The 23,453-nt window shown below is 39.6% G+C and overlaps 1 protein-coding gene across 1 annotated transcript in view; it reads right to left on the bottom strand.

Moving 5' to 3' along the window:
* Positions 1–9,076: 9,076 nt before the first annotated feature.
* LOC307250727 (transcription factor SOX-6-like) overlaps positions 9,077–23,453 on the bottom strand; it is a 103,205-nt gene continuing 88,828 nt past the window's right edge. Inside the window, exons 12-15 of the mRNA XM_080027893.1 lie at positions 18,797–18,905; positions 17,272–17,442; positions 14,982–15,195; positions 9,077–12,214 (exon numbers count right to left, since the gene is read on the bottom strand). Of these exons, the coding sequence (XP_079884019.1) occupies positions 11,833–12,214; positions 14,982–15,195; positions 17,272–17,442; positions 18,797–18,905 (876 nt within the window). The 3' untranslated portion in view covers positions 9,077–11,832. The remainder of the gene's footprint in view (positions 12,215–14,981; positions 15,196–17,271; positions 17,443–18,796; positions 18,906–23,453) is intronic.

Below are 23,453 nucleotides of genomic sequence, written 5' to 3'. Positions count from 1 at the left end.
AAGAAGAGTTTTCAGTAATTTGACCTGCTAACTACTTTTCATATTGTACATTATACCCTGTGTAAATCCACTGAAATCGAAGGCATGGAATAAGCTTATGAAAGTGCTTCCTATTGTTTATTTTGATCAAGCTGTAGTGAGTTAATATGTTTTGCTATCGCTGTGATTTTTAAAATATTTGTTTTTACCGCAGTCAGTATGCCGATAAGCCTAAGAGATGAGGCTCATGCCAGAAACACATTAATTGTTCCCACATTTAGCCGAGTCGCATGAAGCCACAAAAACTTAGCCTGATCATAAAAGCCCTTAGAGGGTTATTTGCATGCTTATTCAGTGTGCACCACAGTTCAGGAGGAAAACCAGTTTCCATTTAACTTATCTGACATTGTTTAATTCTCTCCCCCCCACACCCCCCCCCCCCCCCTCTCTCTCTCTGTATCCTAAGGACTATTGTAAAGCTGCTTTTCATTCACCAATCATACAGTATATTGCTTCTTTTTTTTAAGTTACGTGGAGCAATATATACATCATGTAAGTCATTAGCAGGTAGTGAAATACAGAGTCAGACATTTGTCCAAATTACAAACAGTTTTGTCTTTCAGCAAAAAAAATGTCCCTGAACTGACTGTTAAAAGCATCTTTGCTCACTGCAGTTTTAGTTTGATTGCACCTCAAGTGGACGCTTTTCACAGTGTCAAAGAGAAATAACAAGCAAAACAGAAGTTCTTAGAATGAATTATGGGTATGTCTGATTCACTGGTGCTATAGTAACTATTACAGCTTATTATCAATGCTTGCTTCCCCACCAAAAATACATGAACAAATTCACTTTATGAGCTGCAGGTCACTGTAATTGTGTTTGTACATTCATCTGTTTGCACTATCGGTTTGTTTTTCATTACTTTTTACACTGAAGCATAAAACCATGGGGACATACAGATATGCTGATGTGAGGTACAACTGGAACAACTTACAGCAACACATTAAAATAAATACTTTCATATCCTTTAACACATTTAGAAATAGTATCTTAAATCTGAAAAACTCTACTCCTACTGTTTTAATTAGGCTGTATTGTACTTTCACCCATTTCATTTTATTTGCAGACTTTCTAAATCACTGTGTAAATGTTTCAATGATTTTGGCTCTTTGTCAGCTTATTGTGTATTTGATGATTTTTGCATTGTACATTTTGTTTGTGTTGTTTTTGCTTTGCATTTGTTTGACTCGACATCATTGCAAATGATGGTCACCACTCAATTGATCGCTCGAGTATAAATAAAGGTTGAATGAAAAAATTGAAAGAAAGGTCTTTATCATCTGCCCACTTGGCTGCCAAGTAACTTGTAAGCTTCCAAAATGTTTACTAAATCAGTAACCTAATACATGCTTAAAATGTAGATAAATGTACAGTACAATGAAATACTGAACAATGTACAGTATACAAACTGTTATTGGGTAATTTAATGTTTTATATCCTGTCAAACTAAGCATAGTTCTAGATGTTTGGTGCGTATGTCTACTTGGTGATCAAACATGTGTCTGTCAAAACTGTGAAACTGACCACACACACACTCACTCACTCACTCACTCACTCACTCACTCACTCACTCACTCACTCACTCACTCACTCACTCACTCACTCACACACACACACACACACACACACACACACACACACACACACCAATTAGCATTTACACTGATACCATTGGTTCACAATCCTGCTGGAAAACTGCAATAGCGTTTTTGCCCTTGTATCCATTGGACCAAAAATCCACGCCGCCAGATTGATTTTGATAAGATGATGATGCCAATATACAGTAAACATCATATGAATCATGTTGTAGCTGAATGTACACAATGCTCCATGTGTTACTGAAATGCAATTGCTATTGATTAAGTCATTTATCTTTTAAATAGTGTAATTAAATGAGTGATTCACATTCAAATAGAAATGTAATGAGCATAAGAACAGAAAGAGAATGACATAATAAGAACATATAAGGAGAACAACCCTGAAATACTAGTGAAGATTTGTGGAGAGGAATGCAGGATGGATAGCAAAGGGTACAATGCTCATTCATTTAGCTTGTGTAATAGTAGCCTTTTTTAATATTAACCCAAGATCACAACCTTTTCTTTCACAATTTGAAGTGCGTTGGTTGTCTATCCTTGTGATAGTTTTTGCTTTAACCACCATATTTCAAAGAACCTTAACCAAATGCTTTGATTTGCCTAAACATAATAGTGAAGCCATTAATCAGGCTTTATTAGCCAGGAGCAGAAAAAAAAAACATGAAAAACTTTGAGAGTAAAGTTGACCCTGAAAGTTCCCTCCTGACCTCTGCTATTGGCAAATTCACAAAACGCTCTCACCGCAAGGTCTGAGGTTTTAGCGGTTGCAGTGCAAGCTTTTTGTTATCACGCTTTTTGTTATCAATCGCAAATGGAGTTTTGTCCATTTGGAAATTCCATATTTTTTTAATCATACATTCTGGCTTAAACATTAAGATTAAAAAGAAATTCTTTACTTTTATAGCAGTTGATAAAAACAGCAAGGTTTGATGATTTTATGTCATAATCATATATAGTCATTGTTCTGTTTCCTATACAAATCATATTAATCTATACTAGAGAAAGCCACAAAATCTGATCATTTGTATAGAAAATGTTTGAAAAAAGAACATTTGTCAATAATATGCAAAAGTACAATACATTATTAAAGCCTCTAGACCAGTATCAGTTTAAGAGATGAAATATGTATATATTCATGTGTTGAAATTGTAATATGTTGAAATGTTACATCATGTTTGCATCATACTTATATGGAATCAGAACAAGTTCAAGTGTGACGCAGCGTTTGATGTAACTCCGTACAGGTTCTGTTGTTATAACCCAAGTCTTTTCAACTTGTCTGGTAGAAATCAAACTGGTAGGATGCAGCACTTCACACCATTTTGCAGAGTGTACAATACATTCTATAACAAACACATCAGACTTTGTAATATGGACGCAACATGCTCACAGATGTCAGTGAGTCATCTCCTCTGCAAAACTACTATCTTTGTCAGCGAAGCACAAAAGAGAATGTTATTGTTAAATCAGTAGAAAAGGATTTTGTCGGGTGAAAAGAGGAGATAACCGGCAACAATGCACTTCTTTACCTCCTCACGGTCGCACACTGTTCCACTCATCAAGGCTGCAGTCGCGTCTTTGAGTCAAACAATCCCTCCGCTTTTCAAAGTGCATTTTTCGTGAAACATATAATATTTAATTAGCAGGACTAATGCATTTAAAAAGACCCAAGGACTTTCCCTCGAAAAGGAAGAAAATTGTCCTTTTGTCCGTTGCCCATCCAAAAAAAGTGCTGTAGATTTTTTTCTTTCAATTCTAATTGCATTAAAGAAAATAAGTATAGGCCTTTATGCAATGTTTCAAAGACATTGAAACACAGGCACAGCTAAAGAAACTCATTTCAAAGGTATTTTTCGATGATTTCTTTTTATTCAGGTATTGCATTAACTTTGTAGTTATTGTTCAAGGCTGCTGACCCTTTGGAATTCTAATAACACCCCCTCTTAATTGTTATACATTTTCATTTGCACAATGAATTCAAGGGGAAGGTTTTACAATACACTTACTATTATTCATTCAGTATGCTCTTCAAAAAATCTTAATATTTATTAAATTTTTTCTAAATAATTTTTATATGCTTTTAAAAAAAAAATTAGACAGTTTGGAGAGACCGGGGTTCAATGGGGCAGAGAGGGGATTGACATGCAGAGAACAACCACGGGCCGGATTTGAACCTGTGGTCTGCTGCTTCTGAGGACTCTTTGCCTTAATTTTTTTCAGATTTATTTGTTAAAACCGGTTCTTAATGTCTTTATTATGAGTTAATTTAATTTTTTTTCATTTGAAGGTGCTACGAGGAACTTTCAGCTTGTGTTCATTCTTGCACCCCCTTTGGACAACAGCGGTACTGTTTGCTACCCCAGCTGTAGTTCCTGGGTGAGCGTACCCATGAAAAAGGCATTAAGAAAAACCTATATAAAAATAGCTCTCTCAGTTGAGTATGGCAGCGTTTACAAACTGGTGTCGCCCCGTGACACTAGCGCAGGAGCTCAGAAACATCCCAAGAAGCGCCCAAGAAATGTTTCAGTTGTTGCTAAGAAAAAACCTGGACGTACCGCAGAAGATATAAAATCCATGCGTGAACCTCACGATGTAGATGCGCCGACAGTGTTGTTGTTAATACTCAGAATGCTCATGGGGTCAACAGATATTACACACTAGCTTAGCTATAGCCGAAAGAGTGAGTCAGCTGATCAAGTTGAAAGCAGGAGGATGAGGGGATAGAGAGAGAGATGGAGAGAGAGAGAGTGTTCCTGATTGAGCATTTGGCTATAAACTTTGTTTAATGGATTACCATTCATTCTTTTGTTAAAGGCCTACTTCACCGGTGGAAATATGAAGGTGTATTGAATTCTGAGATCCTATGTAGTATAAATGTGCATAGAAATTGAAATTGGTTCATCCTAGCCTGAGAAAAGGCAGAAAGAGTGTTTTTTTTAACCCTATATTTCTCTTTCTCGTGACATCACAGAAAGAGAAATATAGGGTTAAAAAAAACTTACTTTGTAAATATTACTGTGATGTCTTTTACTGTGTCATCACAGTAATATTTACAAAGTAAGTTTTTTTTTAACCCTATATTTCTCTTTCTGTGGTGTCACGAGAAAGAGAAATATAGGGTTAAAAAAAACACTCTTTCTGCCTTTTCTCAGGCTAGGATGAACCAATTTCAATTTTTTTGCACATTTATACTACATAGGATCTCAGAATTCAATACACCTTCATATTCCCACCGGTGAAGTAGGCCTTTAACGTTCATAGTCTCCAGAGGATTCTCCCTTCTCTCTTTTGTGATCCCCTTACTTTTATTTAAGCGGTCGACATCAGGTCGACATTTGTGGTTTTGGGTGAAATGTCTCACCAACTGTTGGATGGAATTTCATGAAATGTTGGTTCAGACATCCATGTTCCCCTTGGGGATGAATTGTAATGACTGTGTTGATCCCCTTGACTTTTCATGTAGCGCCATATTCACTTTGGTTTACGACTGAATACTTAAATGACATTTACAAACTAATGACATTACCATCGGCCTCGGCTGTATTCACTTTCATTTCACTCTCAAGTTCTTGAATCTTTAATCCTCAAAATCAATTTCTCTTCATCCCACAATACAATTCTTTGGTGGGTAGAGTTGTAGGAATAATGTTAATACATTTAATCCTGGATTTTGAATACTGTGTTTATTTTGTGTTCCCAGCTAAAGACTTACCAGAGAACAGATGTATTGTACAGTATCATGTGTGTGTTGAATAAACGTGGAGGGTCCAATACTTTGTAGTTGTTTTAAAGATTATATTGTTGCTAACACTTTACAATAAGATACACACAATTTTAGTAAGTACTACATGCATAAGTATATAGTAGTTATAAAAAAAAATCTATGTAGCACACTTTCTGGCACACTAGTTTCCCATGAAAAGCACCCCTAAATAAATCTGTTTTTGTTCATCCCAGACTCAAATATTTTGATGGGTATAATTTCCTAGGGGAAGATAGCGACCCTGCTCTAAACCTAAGATTTGAAGGAGTTAGAGAGTGCCAAAAAAAACGTAAACGGAATAGTTATAAAACAGTTTATTATATATATATATACTATCACTGCTTCGACAGTGCATGCACAGCACTGTCGTCATCCGGTTACGCCCTCCCCAGAGCCTCATACATAGGGCTCTGGCCCGCCCATATCAGATAAAACGATTTGATTGGCAGCTCCGAATTTTCCTACATAGTTAATGAGCTCCAATGGATCATGTCCAGACCGACAGGCTGAGCAAATCTAAATTTGCCAGCTGCAGATCTGGATTTCCAGGCTATTATTATGCTGCAGTTACTAAAAAAAACTAAAAAAACACGATGTATTAGGTAAAGCATAACAATGTAATAATTACTTGAAAAAATATATATTAATACATCTATGTAGTAGTTACTAAAAAAATAAAACCAATATAGTAGTTACCAAAAAAAAACGTATTAGGTAATGGATAACTATGTAGCAGTTACTTAAAAAATACTTACACCAAAATATGGTTTTGTTTTTAAAACGTATTGTATTCTTACATTTGGTTCCAGGTCCCTCAAAATAATTTGGTTGGGATTTGAATGATGATTGTATTATTCAATACTAATACATGTAGAGGAATGTTTGTGAACCAACTGCAGGGTCTGCAAATATAGACTCCATGCTGAAATTCAATCAAATCAACACTTGTAACCTGAACGTCTTCGAAAAAGAAAAACGTATTCAAACACAATTGATTCAAATACTGACTTCCTGGTGTCTTTTTACCCTAAAGAACACACAAACTCATTGTAAAACATAATCAGCTCATACAAGTGCAAGGGTCAATTATTCCCCTTCTGAATCAAAAAGCATTTGAATGATTAAGCATCATAAGCGCTTAGCTCAAACAGGACAGTAGCGTGTTGCGGCACTGTGACCATTCTTTGCACTTTAATGAGTAGTGGAGACCCTATGATCATAAAGAGTGTGGCTTTGATGCCTCATTGAAAGAGACTCTCCAACACGTCTGAAAGGGGGGCTCCTCCTTTCTAATAACAATTTATAATTCCCTTGATCTACTGGCCTGATTGGTAAGAAGAGGGGAAAAGAAAGGATTTTGTTCTCTCTCTCTGCTCTTCAAGATGAGTTTTAAAAATCAAAAAAAACTGAACTGCCTAGAGGGCCCTTTCCCAGACCACCACCGCATCATCTCCACACACACACACACACACACACACACACACACACACACACACACACACACACACACACACACACACCAAACCCACAAGAAGAGAAAGGTAGATTCAAAGCCTGTGTAATCACCACTGAGCCTATCATTATGTCCGTTTTTCCCTCAGACTTGAGAACAACAATCAGCAGTTTGACTAGGCGAGCTGTCGAGCTGTTCTGCCAAATAGTGACTATTTTTTTTTCTTTGCTTGTTTTTCCTGGTTTTATTGAGGATCAGACGTGTTCAGTAGCAGCAGCCATACCGTATTTTACCATATCGTATTTGTTTCTTTGTTCACAGACAATACAGCCGACTCATTTGACACTGCACATCCAACTTGAAGTCTATTTAAAGGTGCTACGAGGAACTTTTAAATATTTCTGAAACAGTCTAATTTGTCCTCGGAAATGACATGTGCATTGATTGCAAATGACTGCAAACGAGACCATCAGTGCAAAGAATGCTATTTTTATATAGTTTTTCTTAAAGCCTTTGTCATGAGTACTCTCACCAAGGAACAACAGCTGGCCTAGTAAAAACACTACCGCTTTTGTCCAAAGAGGGTGCAAGAATGAACACAAACTGAAAGTTCTTCAGAGCACCTTTAAAAAAAAACAATAAAAGTTCAAATGAATGTTTTTCTCATTAAATGTTTGACTTTCACTGTTCAGTGATGTGCAGAGTTTGATAGTATTTGAATAGTCGTCTATGTACCAGCATTATCATCACAACTCGTTTTAGAATCTTATTGCGCTTAAGTATGTGACTCAGTAAGGGACCAATGAATCAATATAATTAAGAAGATTATAAGATTTTTTTGTTGGAAAAACTTTATTGAAACAGTATTTTCCTCTGTGGTAACAGTTTGGGCCGCTCTCCTCATGAGACAGTTCATGTGTGTGTCAGTGGGATCACCACATACATCTGAAGTCTCTCCATTAGTTTTTTCTTACTAGTTTTCAGATGAAAAATATTTACAAATTTGACTTTTTTATTTAGACTGCTAATCTCTTTGAGTTTAGATCCTGGGAAAACAAGCATAATGAAAGGAATTACATCAGTTTCCTTCTGGGATAAAATGTAGTTTGTGTGCCTAGATGAGTGTACATATCAAGCTATGAAACTATGACTCCACTATGATGAACTGCCCCATCCTTTGTTAAGGTGCTGAAAGCCTTGCGTACTCTCACACACACGCAGAAACAATCTGTCAACTCGCAAACAGCTCAACGTTCTATCCTGCAGAAAGGAAAAAGGAAATGTAAATTATGATGACTTATTTAACGAGATGAGCATGGCGACAGCACAAGTATGATTTCAAACACTCCTCCCAACTAAAAGCTATAGCAAGACACACACACACACACACACACACACACACTGCACACAAAGGAGTGTGTGACAAACTTGCCGGCGCCCCTCGCGGGGTGACGCTACAGTTGATTTGGGAATTACAATTAGATTTATGATGTGGCTGCATATGGCTGAGCTCTCTGTTTCTCTCTCTCTCCCTCTGAAATGCTGGGATTGGATCACCGGCGCCGTGGCGTTTACACCACAGCACAGTCAAGAGTGTGTGGTGTTTCCTCTCTCTCTCACACACACACACACACACACACACACACACACACACACAATGGAACAATAGGCCACATTTACTGTAATGGGCCACCAAAATATAAAGACCAAGTGGAATAGCTTGACTTTGGAAACAGAAAACCTTGTGTTGGAACTTATTAGATCCCTGGAAAGTGGGAACACTATTTGGAGCGATGGAAATAATAATTCATGGAGCTTTACCTGTTACTAGTGTTTGCGCACAGTGCTTTTACATGTAAAAACAAGATAGGTGTGTGAGGGCTTTTCTCCAAATGGACAGTTTTACAAAATACTCAACTATTTTTCTTTTACGTCTTTATATCTCCTATTTCTAGTTATACTGCTGATAGAAGGGGTTTTAAAGAAAGCAACATTTCAGAAAAAAACAGCTATAACAGGACACACACACACACACACACTCAAACAAACACTTCTAAAGCAATGCAGGAGTCACATATTTGCAAGAAAAAAATCAAGTCAAGTCTTTACTTTTTTTTTACATTATTTATTTATTTTTTTGATTGTCTTTCTCACCAAGTTGTACTGACACTTTTTAGAGCCAAAGCTGGCTAATAAATACAATGAAATGTTAAAACGCACAATTGAATTTCAAATACAATACTCATCACAAAAAAAAAAAAAAGTTTTTTTGCGACCATCAGGAGAAGCTTATGTTTCGCCTCTGCAGGTCACAAACTGACAAGAGCATGAGGTTACCTTTTATAAAGAGATCGTATAGGGGCGGCGCTATCGCTGCGGCAACAAAATCTGCTTCAATAAAAAATGAAATGCATCTAAAGAAATGGCAATTTTTTTTGCTCGTGTCTGGCATGTACGAGGCTTCCTATAAAGACTCCCAAACATGTGACTGTTCTAATTTATTCATGTAGAAAAATCAAAACAACTTCACATTAGTTAATACTGAAAAAAATGAAAACATAGAATTTTTTTATCCAGTGCTTAGGATGTGTATGACACTATAACAGAAATGTCTATGCATGTGGCCTTTTATTTATTTTTCTTCCGGTGATGGATGCAACAAGCGAAAAAACTATTGTTTTTAGTCCCAGCTTGTGAAAAAAAAACCTGGCAAGTATGGTCAAGGAGAGAAATATGTATCCATAAGACGTGTGTAACAGCTCACAGCAAAACAGAGCACCAAGAAAAAAAACACACACCCGACGACGTCACAGGTGTTGAGAAATGGAAACATGTCGAAAATGCAGAGCGTAGTGAAAAGAGACAACGAAAAAAAGTATTACGTGTCTTCACTGAAAATAATCTGACATTTGAGTGAAATAGAGGAAAAAGCATGTAGGCCTTTCAGCCAGCATGGTGCCGACTGTTGCTAACCAGAAAGAAGGAACGTCTCGCTTCCGACTGTGGAAAAATCTTCTGTGTGCTGTTTGAACTGGGGCTGTTTGAACGAGAAGATGAGTGTGAAGAATTGAACAACTTTTTTTTTTCTTGTCCTCTTCCCTTCCACTCTTCTCTTAATAATTTACTCCAAATATACAAGCAAAGTAGAAAATTGTACCCTTTTTGAAATGACAGACCTGTTATTAAACCCGTTCTTTTGCAACTCTATAAATTCTTCTTATTTGTTTTTTTTAACACAAGTTTGGTGTTTGTATTTTACCATGTGTGAAGCTGAGAGGACATTTACAAAAAAATTTTGAACAGGCTAATAAAAATAGTAACATTATTATCAATATTTTTTTTTTTTTTACACTTTAGTACCGATTCAAAACACAATTCAAAATACAGTGAAGGGATCCAGAATATTTATAAATTCTGCTCCTACAGTAAGGGAACACTTTTAAGACTTTTGAACTCTTTAAGTGTCTTAAGCAGAAGTTAAGCCAGAAAGTGCCTGTACCTTTAGCCACATTGAAAGGCAGACTAACTGGAATTTCTAAGTGTCATTGTCAAAGTTGTTTGGCCTCAAGGAATTATGGGTAATGTGGTTTTGTGATAGCACCAATGGTGCGCCCACTGAAGCACCTTCGATTGCTACTCTAATTCAAAGCCGATGAAGGGGGAAGCCAGATAGCAACACCAAAATGTGTGTGTAATTAAGCGAGTGATGTGTGATGAAACATATCCTCCCTATACTCTGCCTGTGATTGGGCCAGACTGGGAGCCAGCAGTATATTATTACGTATATTCTAACGTCATCAGATAGAAAAAAAGCTGATTGTATAAGACTTTTTTGCAGCATTGGAAGTTAAGACTACGATATCCCGAAGTGAATGTGAATGTAGGTTTGGCACATTTGAAGTAAATCTGTACAATGCCTGGGTACGCACTTACTCTAATAATAATAATAATAATAATAATAATAATAATAATAATAATAATAATAATAATAATAATAATGTAATATTAGGGATTTTGCTCCCTTTATTTCATTGACAGTCTGAAAAGTCCTACCACTCTTTTTTGTATGAAAACAAACAAAACAAAAAAAAAACACATTCACAAGCTGGCACATCATACCTGAGCTGGGATATTTTTAAAAAACAAAAATAAAAACAGTAATGTAATGTAAGCAGTTTGTCAGAGAGAGAAAAAAAAGAAAATATTTTGATGCACTGTGTTCGTAAGAAATAAAAAGTAAGACTATAAGATTACAATAGCTAGGATTTATATTAAAACTTTTTTTTTTTCAAATTTCAAGTTCCGACAGTCCAGAGTTTGTACAGGCGAGTGACCTGTCAGAAAGAGTCAATAGAACAAAAGAAAAACCCACAAAAAAAGTAAATACAGAATGATAAAAACTAAAAACTCACTCCTTAAACATTTAAGACCAAATAGCTGTTGAAGACCAATTTCCTGATGCTTCAAAATCCATGCATGCTCTTTACAAACCACACAGCAATGTGTTCGTCGCTCACATGTTCTCTGTCCCATTCTCTCTCTCTCTCTCTCTCTCTCTCTCTCTCTCTCTCTCTCTCTATGTCTCTCGTCCTCGTCCTGTTAAGATTGTCAAAGTGTAGCAAACTGAAGTCCATAGTCAGTTTCCAATCGTCTAAATGTCTATTTCGGTCGTTTTCCCCGGTGTCGCCATTTTCCCCCCATCATCAGACCTCCTTTATTAAATCAATCCATGAAGATTTTGTCCAAGAACTTTGTCCACTGGGGTTTTTTTAGGGAATCCGGGGGTCTGGTTACATGCTGAGTACATGACGCAACATGTCCTGAAAAGTACGTTTAGCCTGAAGGGGGGTGGGGGGGGGGGGTCTCTGTAATAAACTGTTTAAAAAAAAAAAAAAAGTGTCTCTGAGTATAATAACAGGAGTCTTTTTTTCTTCTTCTTCTTCTATTTTTTTTTTACAACTGCGACCTTTAAGCGTCTTCAGTTGGCGCTGACGGCCTCCCGCGTCTCGTGGTCGCTGCTATAGTCTGACTTGGGCTCGTCCTCAAAGTCCTCGTACATGTCCATCTCCTCGTCTCCGTTGGTTCGGTCGCTAGGCAGATCACAGGCCCTGACTCTGCCCCTTCCTCCTCCTCCTCCTCCGATGTTGTTGTTGTTGCCGCTGACGACCACGCTGCCGGGTTCTGATTTGACGGCGTAGGTGCTCTGTATGACGGGGATGGCCGGCTCGGGGCTCGCTGATTGGCTGGAGCAGTCTGAGGTCAGGTGCGGGGAGGGCGTGGCCGTCGTCGCCATGGTGATGGCGCCCGGGTAAACGCCGACGCCACCCGGGCTGGTGCACAGAGGGAGCTGGGGCTGAGGCCTGAGACACAAGGACAGACAGACAGACAAGTTAGTCAAGGACCTTTATGGCGCATTGTTACAGTATGTGTGGCCCAAATTGTATGGTAATCGTTCCAAAAAGTTTAAGAGTTTTTATGCAGAAATGGTAAATGTCAACCACAGTTTAGAGTTAGAAGAAAGGTCAGAGGGGTCAGTGAAGTCATTGGGACCATGAAAAGTAGATACAAAGTGTCATTGTTATCTCTTTACGGTAATAGTTTTTAAAATCTTTCAGTCAGTCTTTCAGTCTCGACCAAAGGGGTGAACTAAGCATGGTTTCTTCAACAATGAAATCAACAAAGAATGATTTGGTCAAAGAAATAGTTATTAAACAGATAACTCCAAATGATCAGTGTCTCTGGTTTGACTATTTATAAGTATGTATTTGAATTGTTTTCTAATGTTATATAGACAACTGACAACACTTGTCAGATAATTTCCATTATAAAATGTAAATATGACGATTGAAGAGAAAAATGTGAAGTGGTCTCTTCCTTTTTTTCCACAGCTGTATCAACTGGCTACTGTACAAAGATAGGACTGATCTGTGTCTGATTGATACATTATAACCTCCTTTGAACAACACCACTTTGAACAAAAGCATTAATTCTCAGGCTCCTTAAGTTTTAACAGAAGCAGCTCTTCTCTCATCCTGCCGGGGCCTGTCCCAACACGAAGTCTCTCCCTGCCTGCTCACAGTAGCGTGTGTTAAATAACCTGTTAAGATAGTATATGGAATGGTGGTAAACACACATCACTCAAACAGGGCCCTCTGGCTCCTTTAAATGAGCCACATCAAGCACGCAAAATTGCTGTCACTTTTCTCACCTAACAGTTTTCTCCTCCTCTGTCTCCTGAAACAATTACCGCCCCGTATACGCTCTCTCTGACAGATTCATTTTCACATTAGAACAACGCTTTAAAACAACACCAGGTTTTAGTTGTATGGAATGTGCCAGAAGTGCCTTGTACGTGTGTACTGGATCCCAGAAGCTATTTGGTTTAGCCTTGATTGAAAGTCCAGGCTTGGAGAATCATACGCTTTTTTTTTTTTTTCTTTTTTTTTTTGTTGCATTTTCTTGACCACACACAGTAAATGTGGCATTCAGCCTGTGACGTCTATGCCCTTCGCCTCTCAAACATCTGCTTACATTTCATATTCCACTATGTCTGTCTGTGTCCAATTTCACCGCCCGCAAGCGCCCTAGCATTGTCCTAATTTAATAAATGACAAGCTATTAAAAATCGCTCCTATTCAAAGCCCTGGCCTCTGGTAAATCCATCTCAAACACAGGCCACTGTGATGCCTTTAAACACATTCATGGCTGGTTCCTATTAAGACAATGCCACTGTTTTTTCCCCTCACTGCACTGACTACACTCTAAAAAAAAAAAAAAACGTTTTGGTTAACGTCTAAGGGGTTTTGCAGATAATACAAAAAGGTTCCAAGGATGGATTAACATTTTCAAGACCGGTCTGTAAATCCTGATGGTGTCTCCGCAAGCCTCTCGCAAATGGAGTTAAGAATACTTTGCTCATTTTCATACTTAGGCATATTGAGAAAAAATACCTGATGTGCTAAGAAACAATGCAATTTCTTTTGAATCATCTGAATGAAATTTAGAGCAAAAAGATATTTTTTTTTAACTAAAATGCCCATATGCATGTCAAGGTGTGTAGAGCAGGAAGGCATGCTTATTAAAGAGCAACAATTGAAGTGAAAGGTCACAGGTGCAGCTGTAAATGATTCAAAGTCATTCTGAGTAAGGACACAGAGGTTGCGTTCCGAATCGCATACTTTCTACTATATAGTATGTAGAAAAAAGATTTAGGATGTCCCGATTCTTGTGGCCAGATTTAGGATGGTTAGAATACCCGGATGGTCTACTTCATGCGGCCAAGATTGTTAGTGTTGAAAAGTGCATCCTATTTGGGCGATTCTGACCCACAATCCAGTGCGCACGTGAAGTGACGTAACATCGACGAAGCCTATAGGTCCATGTTATGAAAACAAACGGGGATGCGACGGATATAAAAGCAAGAGGCAAGATCAAGGCGCAATGTTATGATGAAATAAGAGAGAAAAGTATGTCCCAATAGTATGTCTACTGCATCCTAACTAGATTCTTTTTATCGTCGGATGTAGTATGTAGAATAGAAAAAAGAAAGAGTATGCGATTCGGAACGCAACCAGAGAACAGTCTGTGGTCTGACGAGGCTCGTGGCTCGTCAATGCACAATGGCCCCTCTTAAGAAACGTGCTTCATTCCTTCAAACATTGTATATAATGCAGCGATGCAGAAAAGTGCTTTTGGACAAGCTGTTTCTGTGAAAACACACTGTGTAATTAATAAATGTTACCATTGTAAACTGTGCACAAGACACTGCGCAGTCTTAGTATTCTTACACATGAAGCAGTCAGGACATTGACATGGCTGCACGTCATCTTAAAGGTAGAGTCAGCGATTCAGGAGACTGCTTGTTGTTAAATCTCTTTACCAGGCTCTGTAAACCGGCATGTTACTAGCTACGATGGGCCCCCTCTGTTGACATTCCCTTTGTGTACATACCCGTTTACACCAGATTTTTTTTCAGTGCACACAGTACTTGGGGATCGCGAGGAGATATTCACTGATTTAGACAAAAAATTATTTTGACAGCAAGCATTCTCCAGAATGGCTGAATCCTTTTAAGACCTCAACAACACACAACTGTCTTTTTGATAGCACTTAGACGGCGGTACTCACCCGACAAAGAACTGCCTCATCTCCTGACGTCTTGAGCGCATCATCTGCTTGTATTCTCCGATGCGCAGCTTCTTGCCGTCGATGATGCAGGTTCTCTTGGGCCGAGGCTTGTACTTGTAGTTTGGATATTTCTCCAGATGGATCTTGCTGAGTCGGGCCTGCTCCTCATAGTACGGCTGCTTCTCCTGGTTGGTCATGGATTTCCAGCGAGAGCCTATTAGGGGGCAAATGATTGAGATTTTTTTTTTAGATTTTGTCCATTTACTTAATTTTTTTGTTTAATTTTATCTTCACTAAACTTAGTAATAAGACATATACGTATATTTAAATTAAGAAATCAACATTACAGACTTAAGGAAGAGACTGTAAAATGACTTTTATGATAGAGAAAAAAGGTTTTTTAATATTTTGCTTAAAGTTGCAATGTGTAGAATATATTCTAGAGCTTTCACCACTAGATGCCACGAAATATTCAGATATTACACACTGCACCTTTAACTGTTTGTGGTAAAAAATATATCTAATGGGCATGACATATGTGATCTTACATTTGCTATCAACTGCACATTGCACCAATAATACAAAGGACTTATATAGGAGCTTTTTATATAATGTAAAAATGTCAGCTCTTGTGGCGGTTTTCTGAAGGTTGCATGTAGACGTGCAAACAGACACCGCTGCGTCTTTCACAGTTAAGGCTGTTTAGAATGGCAGAGTGGATCACACTCAGCTCCCTCTTGGCCCAAGAAGAATGATACATTGTGTACTTGTAATTCCCCCGGTAAGAGGACCTTCTGAACAAGTGGACAGGGCCATTACTAAAGGAACGCAGCACATCTGCGAAGGAAAGGAGCGCTTTCCCTCCTCCGCTCTCCGACAACTGAATATACACACTGCGCCTCGCTCCACTGTTTATCAAGGTTTATCACAAACTGCTCTTGTACTTTTGTCACACAGGAAACAGAGGGGAGTTATTTTTTTCTTTTTAAACCTGCCACCCACTCCCTGGAGTCCAGCTGTGTTATTATGTTGTAGAGACATGAATTGTACACATGCAGTCATATACACATACACAATTGAGCACTTTAGTTCCTGCTTTTCAATTTTTGCCACGGAGGCCTCGATACATTACAGGAAAATTATTTCTTAAAATAATATCTTACTGCTCGCAATTGTCCATAAACCTGACTTTTTATTTCATTATAATAAGAAAATGTATATCTGACTAAAATCCGTTAAACCTTTTGCACATCAAATTGATGCATTTTGTCAAACACAAAACGCTCCTTTATCAGAGCCTGTTTAAAGCCCCTAAGTCATGAACACAGAGCCATCTAAGAAAAAGCTATTTGCTAATGTTGCGCAGGAGGAGCTGGTTGGAACCCATGCATCGGACAGTGGAGGTCTTAAGAAACATTTTCACGCTCAACCGTTACGCTGAGCACGGTGTGTGAATGGCTATCTGTGTCGGGGAGGTTGGTATCAACACGGCTACGTTTTAACTGAATGCATCCATCACACTAGTCAGGCCCACACACTGGAGCTCTGTGTGCAAAGTGTTCCAGGTTTAAAAACACACTAGTCCTTCTTATATAGTCCACAAGCCTGTTGGTTACAAACCCTGTGAACTGTAGAAATGTGTCTACCAGAAACTAGATGGTTTATCCAAAAAAATTTAGTTTAAACTAATTTTCTATCTAAAAAATATATACGAGGCATGTGTTTACGAGATTTACATATTCAATACAAACCCAGATTTTTTTTTAGGGGAAAAAATTTAAAGTTGCTACACGGAGCTTTTCAGCTTTTGTTGATTCTAGTGGCACCTTTGGACAAAAGAGGTAGTGTTTTTAAAAGGTCCAATGCAGGTGAAAGTGAATGAAAGATAGACCATAGATATGTCGCTATGTGGTAATGTATGTGTATACATGTGACTATGTTAGACTAATTATGGTGATGATGTTGAGGCAAAGTAAACTGTGATTTAGAACCCGGGAGGAAACACAAAGGACGTTATGTTACAGGTCCTTTAACAGTTACAGGTTCAATGTCTAATCTTGAATCTTGATGTATTTTCTTAAATTTTACTATCCCTTAAATGCAATTTTTCTAATGTCTAATCTTGATGTATTTCATGCCCCTGTAAAGCACTCTGAATAGTCTTGTGTCTGAATTGTGCTTTCTAAATAAACTTGTCTTATAATCATCAGAGGTGGACGATAAAACATTTCAAAGGTCTTGATAGGAAGTTTGAAAAAAAATGATTCAGATAAACCTATTAAACTCTGACCTAGGATCTTGCTGATGTTGGAGTTGTGCATGTCGGGGAAGGTCTGCAGTATCTTCCTGCGCTCGTCTTTGGCCCAGACCATGAAGGCGTTCATGGGCCTCTTGATGTGCGGCTCGGTGGTGTTCCTGCCACGCGCCTCCCGGAACACGCGCGCCTCCGCCATGTTATTCCCTGTGTGCCACAAGAAGAGAGAAAGACATTTAGAAAGATATTTTCCATATGCCCGCCATCACTGACACACACACACACACACACACACACACACACACACACACACACACACACACACACACGTTCATCTTTCATACTTTCACGCTTGAAATGCAGGAAACTGCATAGATAATGGTCTCCTGTTTGTTTATCAGGCCCCTTTGCAGGATGTATAACCAAAAGTATAACAAAAAAAAGCGATTCTGGGGGTCTGGCTGGGATGCCCCTCAGCATTGTCACACAAACACACATGAACCATACGCGCCATAGCCATAGATAGTATCTCAGCCTATATGCTCCTGTGTGTAGCCCTCTGTTTCAATACTAAACCACAATGCACAATCCTCAACTCCTCATCGCCTGTAAACAGTGGAGCTATATGAGTTACAGGTGGGTTGGTGAGAAAAACATTACTAATGCCAAGTCAGTGTCCAGAGGAGGTTGCGGACACTGTATTGTTATCTGCTGACTGCATAGAATACATTTAAGTTGAAGTAAATTCTTGTTATCATCATTTATTAAAGAATTTGAGGTTTCTTATTTGACGTTCGCTACCACACACACTTGTTGCCTGACCTGGCTCTGTTTGCATACTTGCACTGGGTGGGATCTTGTGTCACAAACACTTGTTGGGGGGGGGGGGGGGGGGGAAGTAGAGCCTCTTGTCATCTACTTGCAGGAATAATAACAGTGTAAAAATTTTCAAGAGAGTAAAATGTTGAACGTGTTGACATTGAGCGCTGTGTTTAGCCGTCGAGGGTGTCCCTTTGCCGAGGCTTCCTGCAGAGCACAATAAATATTTGTACACACTGAATACCTGCGTGTTCTGGCTTTTTCTGGAAGATGACTGTTTCTCCTTTATTGAGATGCGGAGGACCCCCCTAGACGTGTGGGGGCCCTCTTTTCTCTCTCTCTTCTCTCTCTCTCTCTCTCTCTCTCTCTCTCTCTCTCTCTCTCTCTCTCTCTCTCTCTCTCTCTCTCTCTCTCTCTCTCTCTCTCTCTCTCTCTCTCTCTATGTGGGGCCCACGCAGGCAAAGGTCACTGGTATCAATTTAGTCTGAACAGGATGTGAGTGCTTCTAACTTACTGCCTCTCTCAACTCAGCACGTATTTCCTTTCATATAACCACTTTAGCCTTTTTCTTTTGCCATCGGGTCTTATGTGTGTATGTTTATGAACTACCAGGATATTTAGCATCCACAAAAAAGGATGTCAGACCAAATTCAACAAATTGAGAGAGGAATGCTAGAGAAAAATGGAAACAAATACATAACATAGGACATATACGATATTTAGGCAGCGAGAGAGGGCTCACCATCCAGGTCTTCCGGTCTGGTGAGGTCAATGACTCGATGGACCATCTTCCCAGCATCCTCTCCGAGCTTCCCCAGGTGCTGGCTCAGCGTCTCGTAGTGCAGCCGCTCCTGCAAGACAAGGAAAAAGGTTTGAACGGTTATGTGAAACAAGAGGCAACATTGAATGTGGCTGCAGCATGGCTTAAAGTGGCCAAAAGGTACGTTCAGTTTGTCTTGATTCTACTACTCTAGAGGCACGGTTGGAGAAAAGCGGTGGTGTTTTTATGACACCAGAGCTCGCTATCCAAAAGATGTTTGCGAGGGAGTGCCAGAGGTGTGTGCATTTGTTTAGGAAGACACTGAAAGAGAGACGGCAGGATTTATGGCCATGAGGGTATGTATTAATATGTGTCTATGTCAGATTATGAATGGTAATATGACGATGGTGAAGCAAAGTAAACTTTGATTATGTACCTTACAGAAAAGTGATGGTCTCGTTACATGTATACAATCATCAGATATTTTTTTAACTGTTTCGTAAACATTTAAAATCCCTTCTAGGAGGCTTTACTTCGAGAAAAATGTGACATGAGCTGTTAAGTTTTTAATTCTGGATCCTAGGCAACCAGTGAATGCCTGGCCTCTTTTCAATCGTGTCACTAGGGATGAGTTTGATGGTAAGTGACAATAAAACTAATTGCCGGGTTGAGTTGACAGAAGAAGGAAAGTCCTGCACAACCCCCTAAAGAATGGTCTGGGTGTGTTTGGATGCAGCTAGCTTGATGTGAGGAAAATGAGTCATGATGTTTGTTATGCTACGAGCTAATAGCCAAGTCAAAAAAAGGGCTTCGAGGCATCATTGTTTTTTTCCCCGAAAACGTACCATCACCATCATCCATGATCCAAGCACTCTCCTCTGATTTAGGCTTTTCGGCCGGCCTGCCACTCCACTTCTGAGACAAATAACTTCTACGAGCAGCCCATGCCTTGGGGCCTTCCAGCTAAAAATTACCCCAACCAACCACGCTCCCAAACTGCGGTGGAAAACATTGAAACCCTCCGCACAGCTACCGCACTGCTCCACTCCTCTCTTTCTCTCTCTATTTCTCTCTCTCTCTCTCTCTATTTCTCTCTCTCTCTCTCTTCCCCCCTTTCCCTCTCTCAGCTCTCCTCCTTTTTTCTGGTGACAGAGGCATTTTGTTTGACGCAAGGAATGGTTGCTGGGTGAAGTCATGCCGCGGTAGCCGCTGGCAGAGTTGGTGGAACTTAGGGGCCGGCTTGTATATGTGTGTTTGTGTGTGTGTGTGTGTGTGTGTGTGTGTGTGTGTGTGTGTGTGTGTGTGTGTGTGTGTGTGTGTGTGTGTGTGTGTGTGTGTGTGTGTGTGTTTATAGATGAGGAGCCGGCGCGGGCCAATGTCAGCACTACGGCAGGGCTGTAATCAGGCCCACCACAGAACATGTGCCTGGGCAGTGCCATGCTCACCGCAGGAAGCAACCGCCTAACAAAGGACTAAAGAAAAGAGAGAAAGAACGGAGAGAGACACAGAGAGAGAGATGGAGAAATGGAGAGAGCAGAGGAAAGAGGAGTGGAATAGAATGGAAAACTATAGTCCAGAGACGAGAATAAAGACTTTTTTCAAGCCCTGTAGTGCTAAACAATAGCCTTGAGGTAAGCGGTCAGTTCCTCGCGATGATGCTTTCAGAATTCTGGAAGTGAAAGTTGTTTGGTTCTCCAACACAAGTAATTACCGTAGATTATACTGGTAGTCCTCAAAATGATGCTAAACATGACAGATGTGCTCAGATGATCATTTCTCTAAACATCCTAAGTCGTTAGGAGACGTTCTACCAATGTTCCTGGGTAAACGGGGAGGAGGTTGGTGGAAAACCCAATGCACAGTAGAGTTACGCTCTTAGGAAAATGGACTAGGACAGCATCAATAGAGGTGGACCGATCCAAAAATACAGATTAACAGCAGAACCCGTGCCAACATTTGCAAATACTCCCCCTGCGGTTGGTCTACTTGAAAGTTCCTTGTGGCGTATGAAATAAGGAGCTGTCTTTGCTTTGTTTAGTCCAGATTGAAATAGGTTTGGCCCGTGCGCACGGCTGCATGGTTTGATACTGGACTGATGCCTTTTTGGAGCAGCTTTATAGACTTGAAAAAAAAAAAAAAAAGGAAAATTCTCTTTCATGAGACTCCATTGGTATTGTGTGTACACTGTACTGTGCTTTTGTCTTCCATTCTTCATCACGTAGGAATTACGTGTGAGTGTCAGCGGGTTTTTGGACCTGGGTTTTGGAGTCCTGGTGCTCAGGCAAATACAGTAAAAAAAAGGAGGCAGCACATTGTTTCAGAAACAACTTTTATCTGGCAACCCATCACATACTTGATATTACATTTCAAATGAACTGGAGCAAAACGAGTTGCACTTGACTTCAGATGGGACGAGTTGACATGCAGCCAAGGACTTCATTAATCAAACACAATGAAGGACGTGTGCAAAGGGGCAAAGTTACGATTACACCAAATAAAAGATTGAGATCAACGACTAATTGGAAAATATCAAGTTCATTTACAACTAAAAACAGTTTGGAAAGAGGAGCCCAATATTCACTTGAAAACATTTCATCTGTGCAAAAACCCCGGGACCACAGACAACAAATCACATCTGCGCCCGCTGCAGTGTGTTCAACAGACTATTGCTTCCACACCGAGGTCCACACAGGCTGAGTATTGCTGCCGAATGTATATTTCCAAATTTATGAGACACTCGACTCTTTTTTGTTCCGCCCGGTCTCTCCCCGTCTTGGCATTTTGCGTCTCTCTCTCCACTGTTGCTAGTGGTAACGGCTCCAAACAATTTTTTTTTTCTCTTAAAAAAAATAAAAAATAAATCCACACCGTATTGAGCTCATTACCACAGTTACAACTTCGCCTACCGCCAGCACGGCGTGCCTCCAGCTGACCCGCAGCCGTTTACTGTCTCCTCCCAGACCAATCAAGTTTGGCAGCCCCTCTTTCACTCCCCACCCCCCCGCCTCCCACAATCCCTCACTAATTTTTTCTGCATCTCTCTCTCTCTCTCTCTCTCTCTCTCTCTCTCTCCAGACGTCGCTGTGTGCCGATAGAGCTGTCAGTCAGGCCCGGACTGTTTTTTCTTCTCCTCCTCCTTCTCCTTTTCACCATTCCTCCTATTCATAGCCCTTGACACCCTCCTCCTACCACCACCACCACCACCCCGAGAGAGAGGCTCCAGTCCTACCCCCCCCCCAAAAAAAAAACAAGTAGACACTCAACGGTCTATTTGCAGGTGCCAGACTGGGCTTTGTAGTGCACTTTATTATAATGTATATCATTCAGGCTTCAAATAGAGGCAGCATTACGTCAAACCTTTTAATCAAGACTTGGACTGGGAGTCTGAGCTGCTGCTTTTTCACAGGCGCGCTTCCTACACAGACCAAAAAGCCACCAGCACAGGCCAATATAAACCTTCTATACAACCATTTCCCTTCTTCCAGAATTATTCTACTCGCTAGCGAAAGGGGAAACTAGGGGAAAGCTACTGACCAACTTTATTCAACAGGGGAAACAGCAGACAAACAGACATTTCTCTGTAATGAGCCACATTAGAATTAAATGTAGAGATCTGGTCAATTTCAAAAAAACTTTAACCAAACTTAGCCTGAGCGGAAATTGCTGAAAATGCTGGAGGAAACAAACTTTTTATTTTAACTATTTAATTAACCAGTATAAAAATGGCTGATTTATAAATAGCGGTGGTTATAAGAACAATGTAACTTCTGTTCACTCTCTGACAAATTGGACCAAACTGCAAACCCCAGCTCTTCCACAGCTGCTGAGGCATCTGCTGACAGCTTTAGAAAAGACACTACGGCAGGTTTCTGTGCTGTGTTAGCCCTTCGGTCAACTTAACGGTTAAAGGTGCACTATGCAGTTTGATAGGAGTGGGATTTGTTTACGTCTAAATTTTCTGCAGTTAGTTTGCAAGAGATATTTTCTCTACTTGTAATTATTTGTATTGAATAATTCTATCATCATAAATCGAAATAAAAGCATATAGAACCAAACGTAAGACTAGAATATGGTTGTGAACCTAACTGTGGGCCCTGCTGCTGTAAACAACAACAGTAACTTTTCAGGAAGCTTTCTTACTTCAAACAGTGTTCCAGGGATCACATTTTGCTGTGAGGAAAGTTTGTTTATTCAATTATGAGAATATATCTAAAATGTTCACGTCTCAGACACACCCAAAGTTACATAGTGCACCTTTAAATAATGTGACATCAGAAAAAATCCACATGTCCCCATCATTCAATGCACTGCAGTTTAGAATCAGCTGTTGAGTGATTGTGTACGTGCGCAAGCAACCGTCCAAAGTGAGAAAACCGATCTCGGAGCAATAAAAAAACAGTGTGTGGCCTGTGGAACTATACCTGCACTCACTCTGCCATCACCCACCGTGTTCCCCTCTTATGGAAACAGGAAAAGTAGTGCCTGGCCTTTTACAGTAGTTTATTATTTTACCTCATCAATGTATGTCCTATTTCATGTAAACCTGACCAAGTTTTGTAAGAAAAAAAAAAAAACAACAAGCAGATTTCGAAGTTCTAGATTTGATCGGTATATTCTAATGAGTGGTTGATTTTGTGTT

Source organism: Ammodytes marinus, assembly GCF_949987685.1.
Source record: "Ammodytes marinus genome assembly, chromosome: 5".
NCBI classification, from domain to species: Eukaryota; Metazoa; Chordata; class Actinopteri; order Uranoscopiformes; family Ammodytidae; genus Ammodytes; species Ammodytes marinus.
Note: the sequence above shows the minus strand (reverse complement) of the source record. Positions and strands in the feature narration are given on the sequence as shown.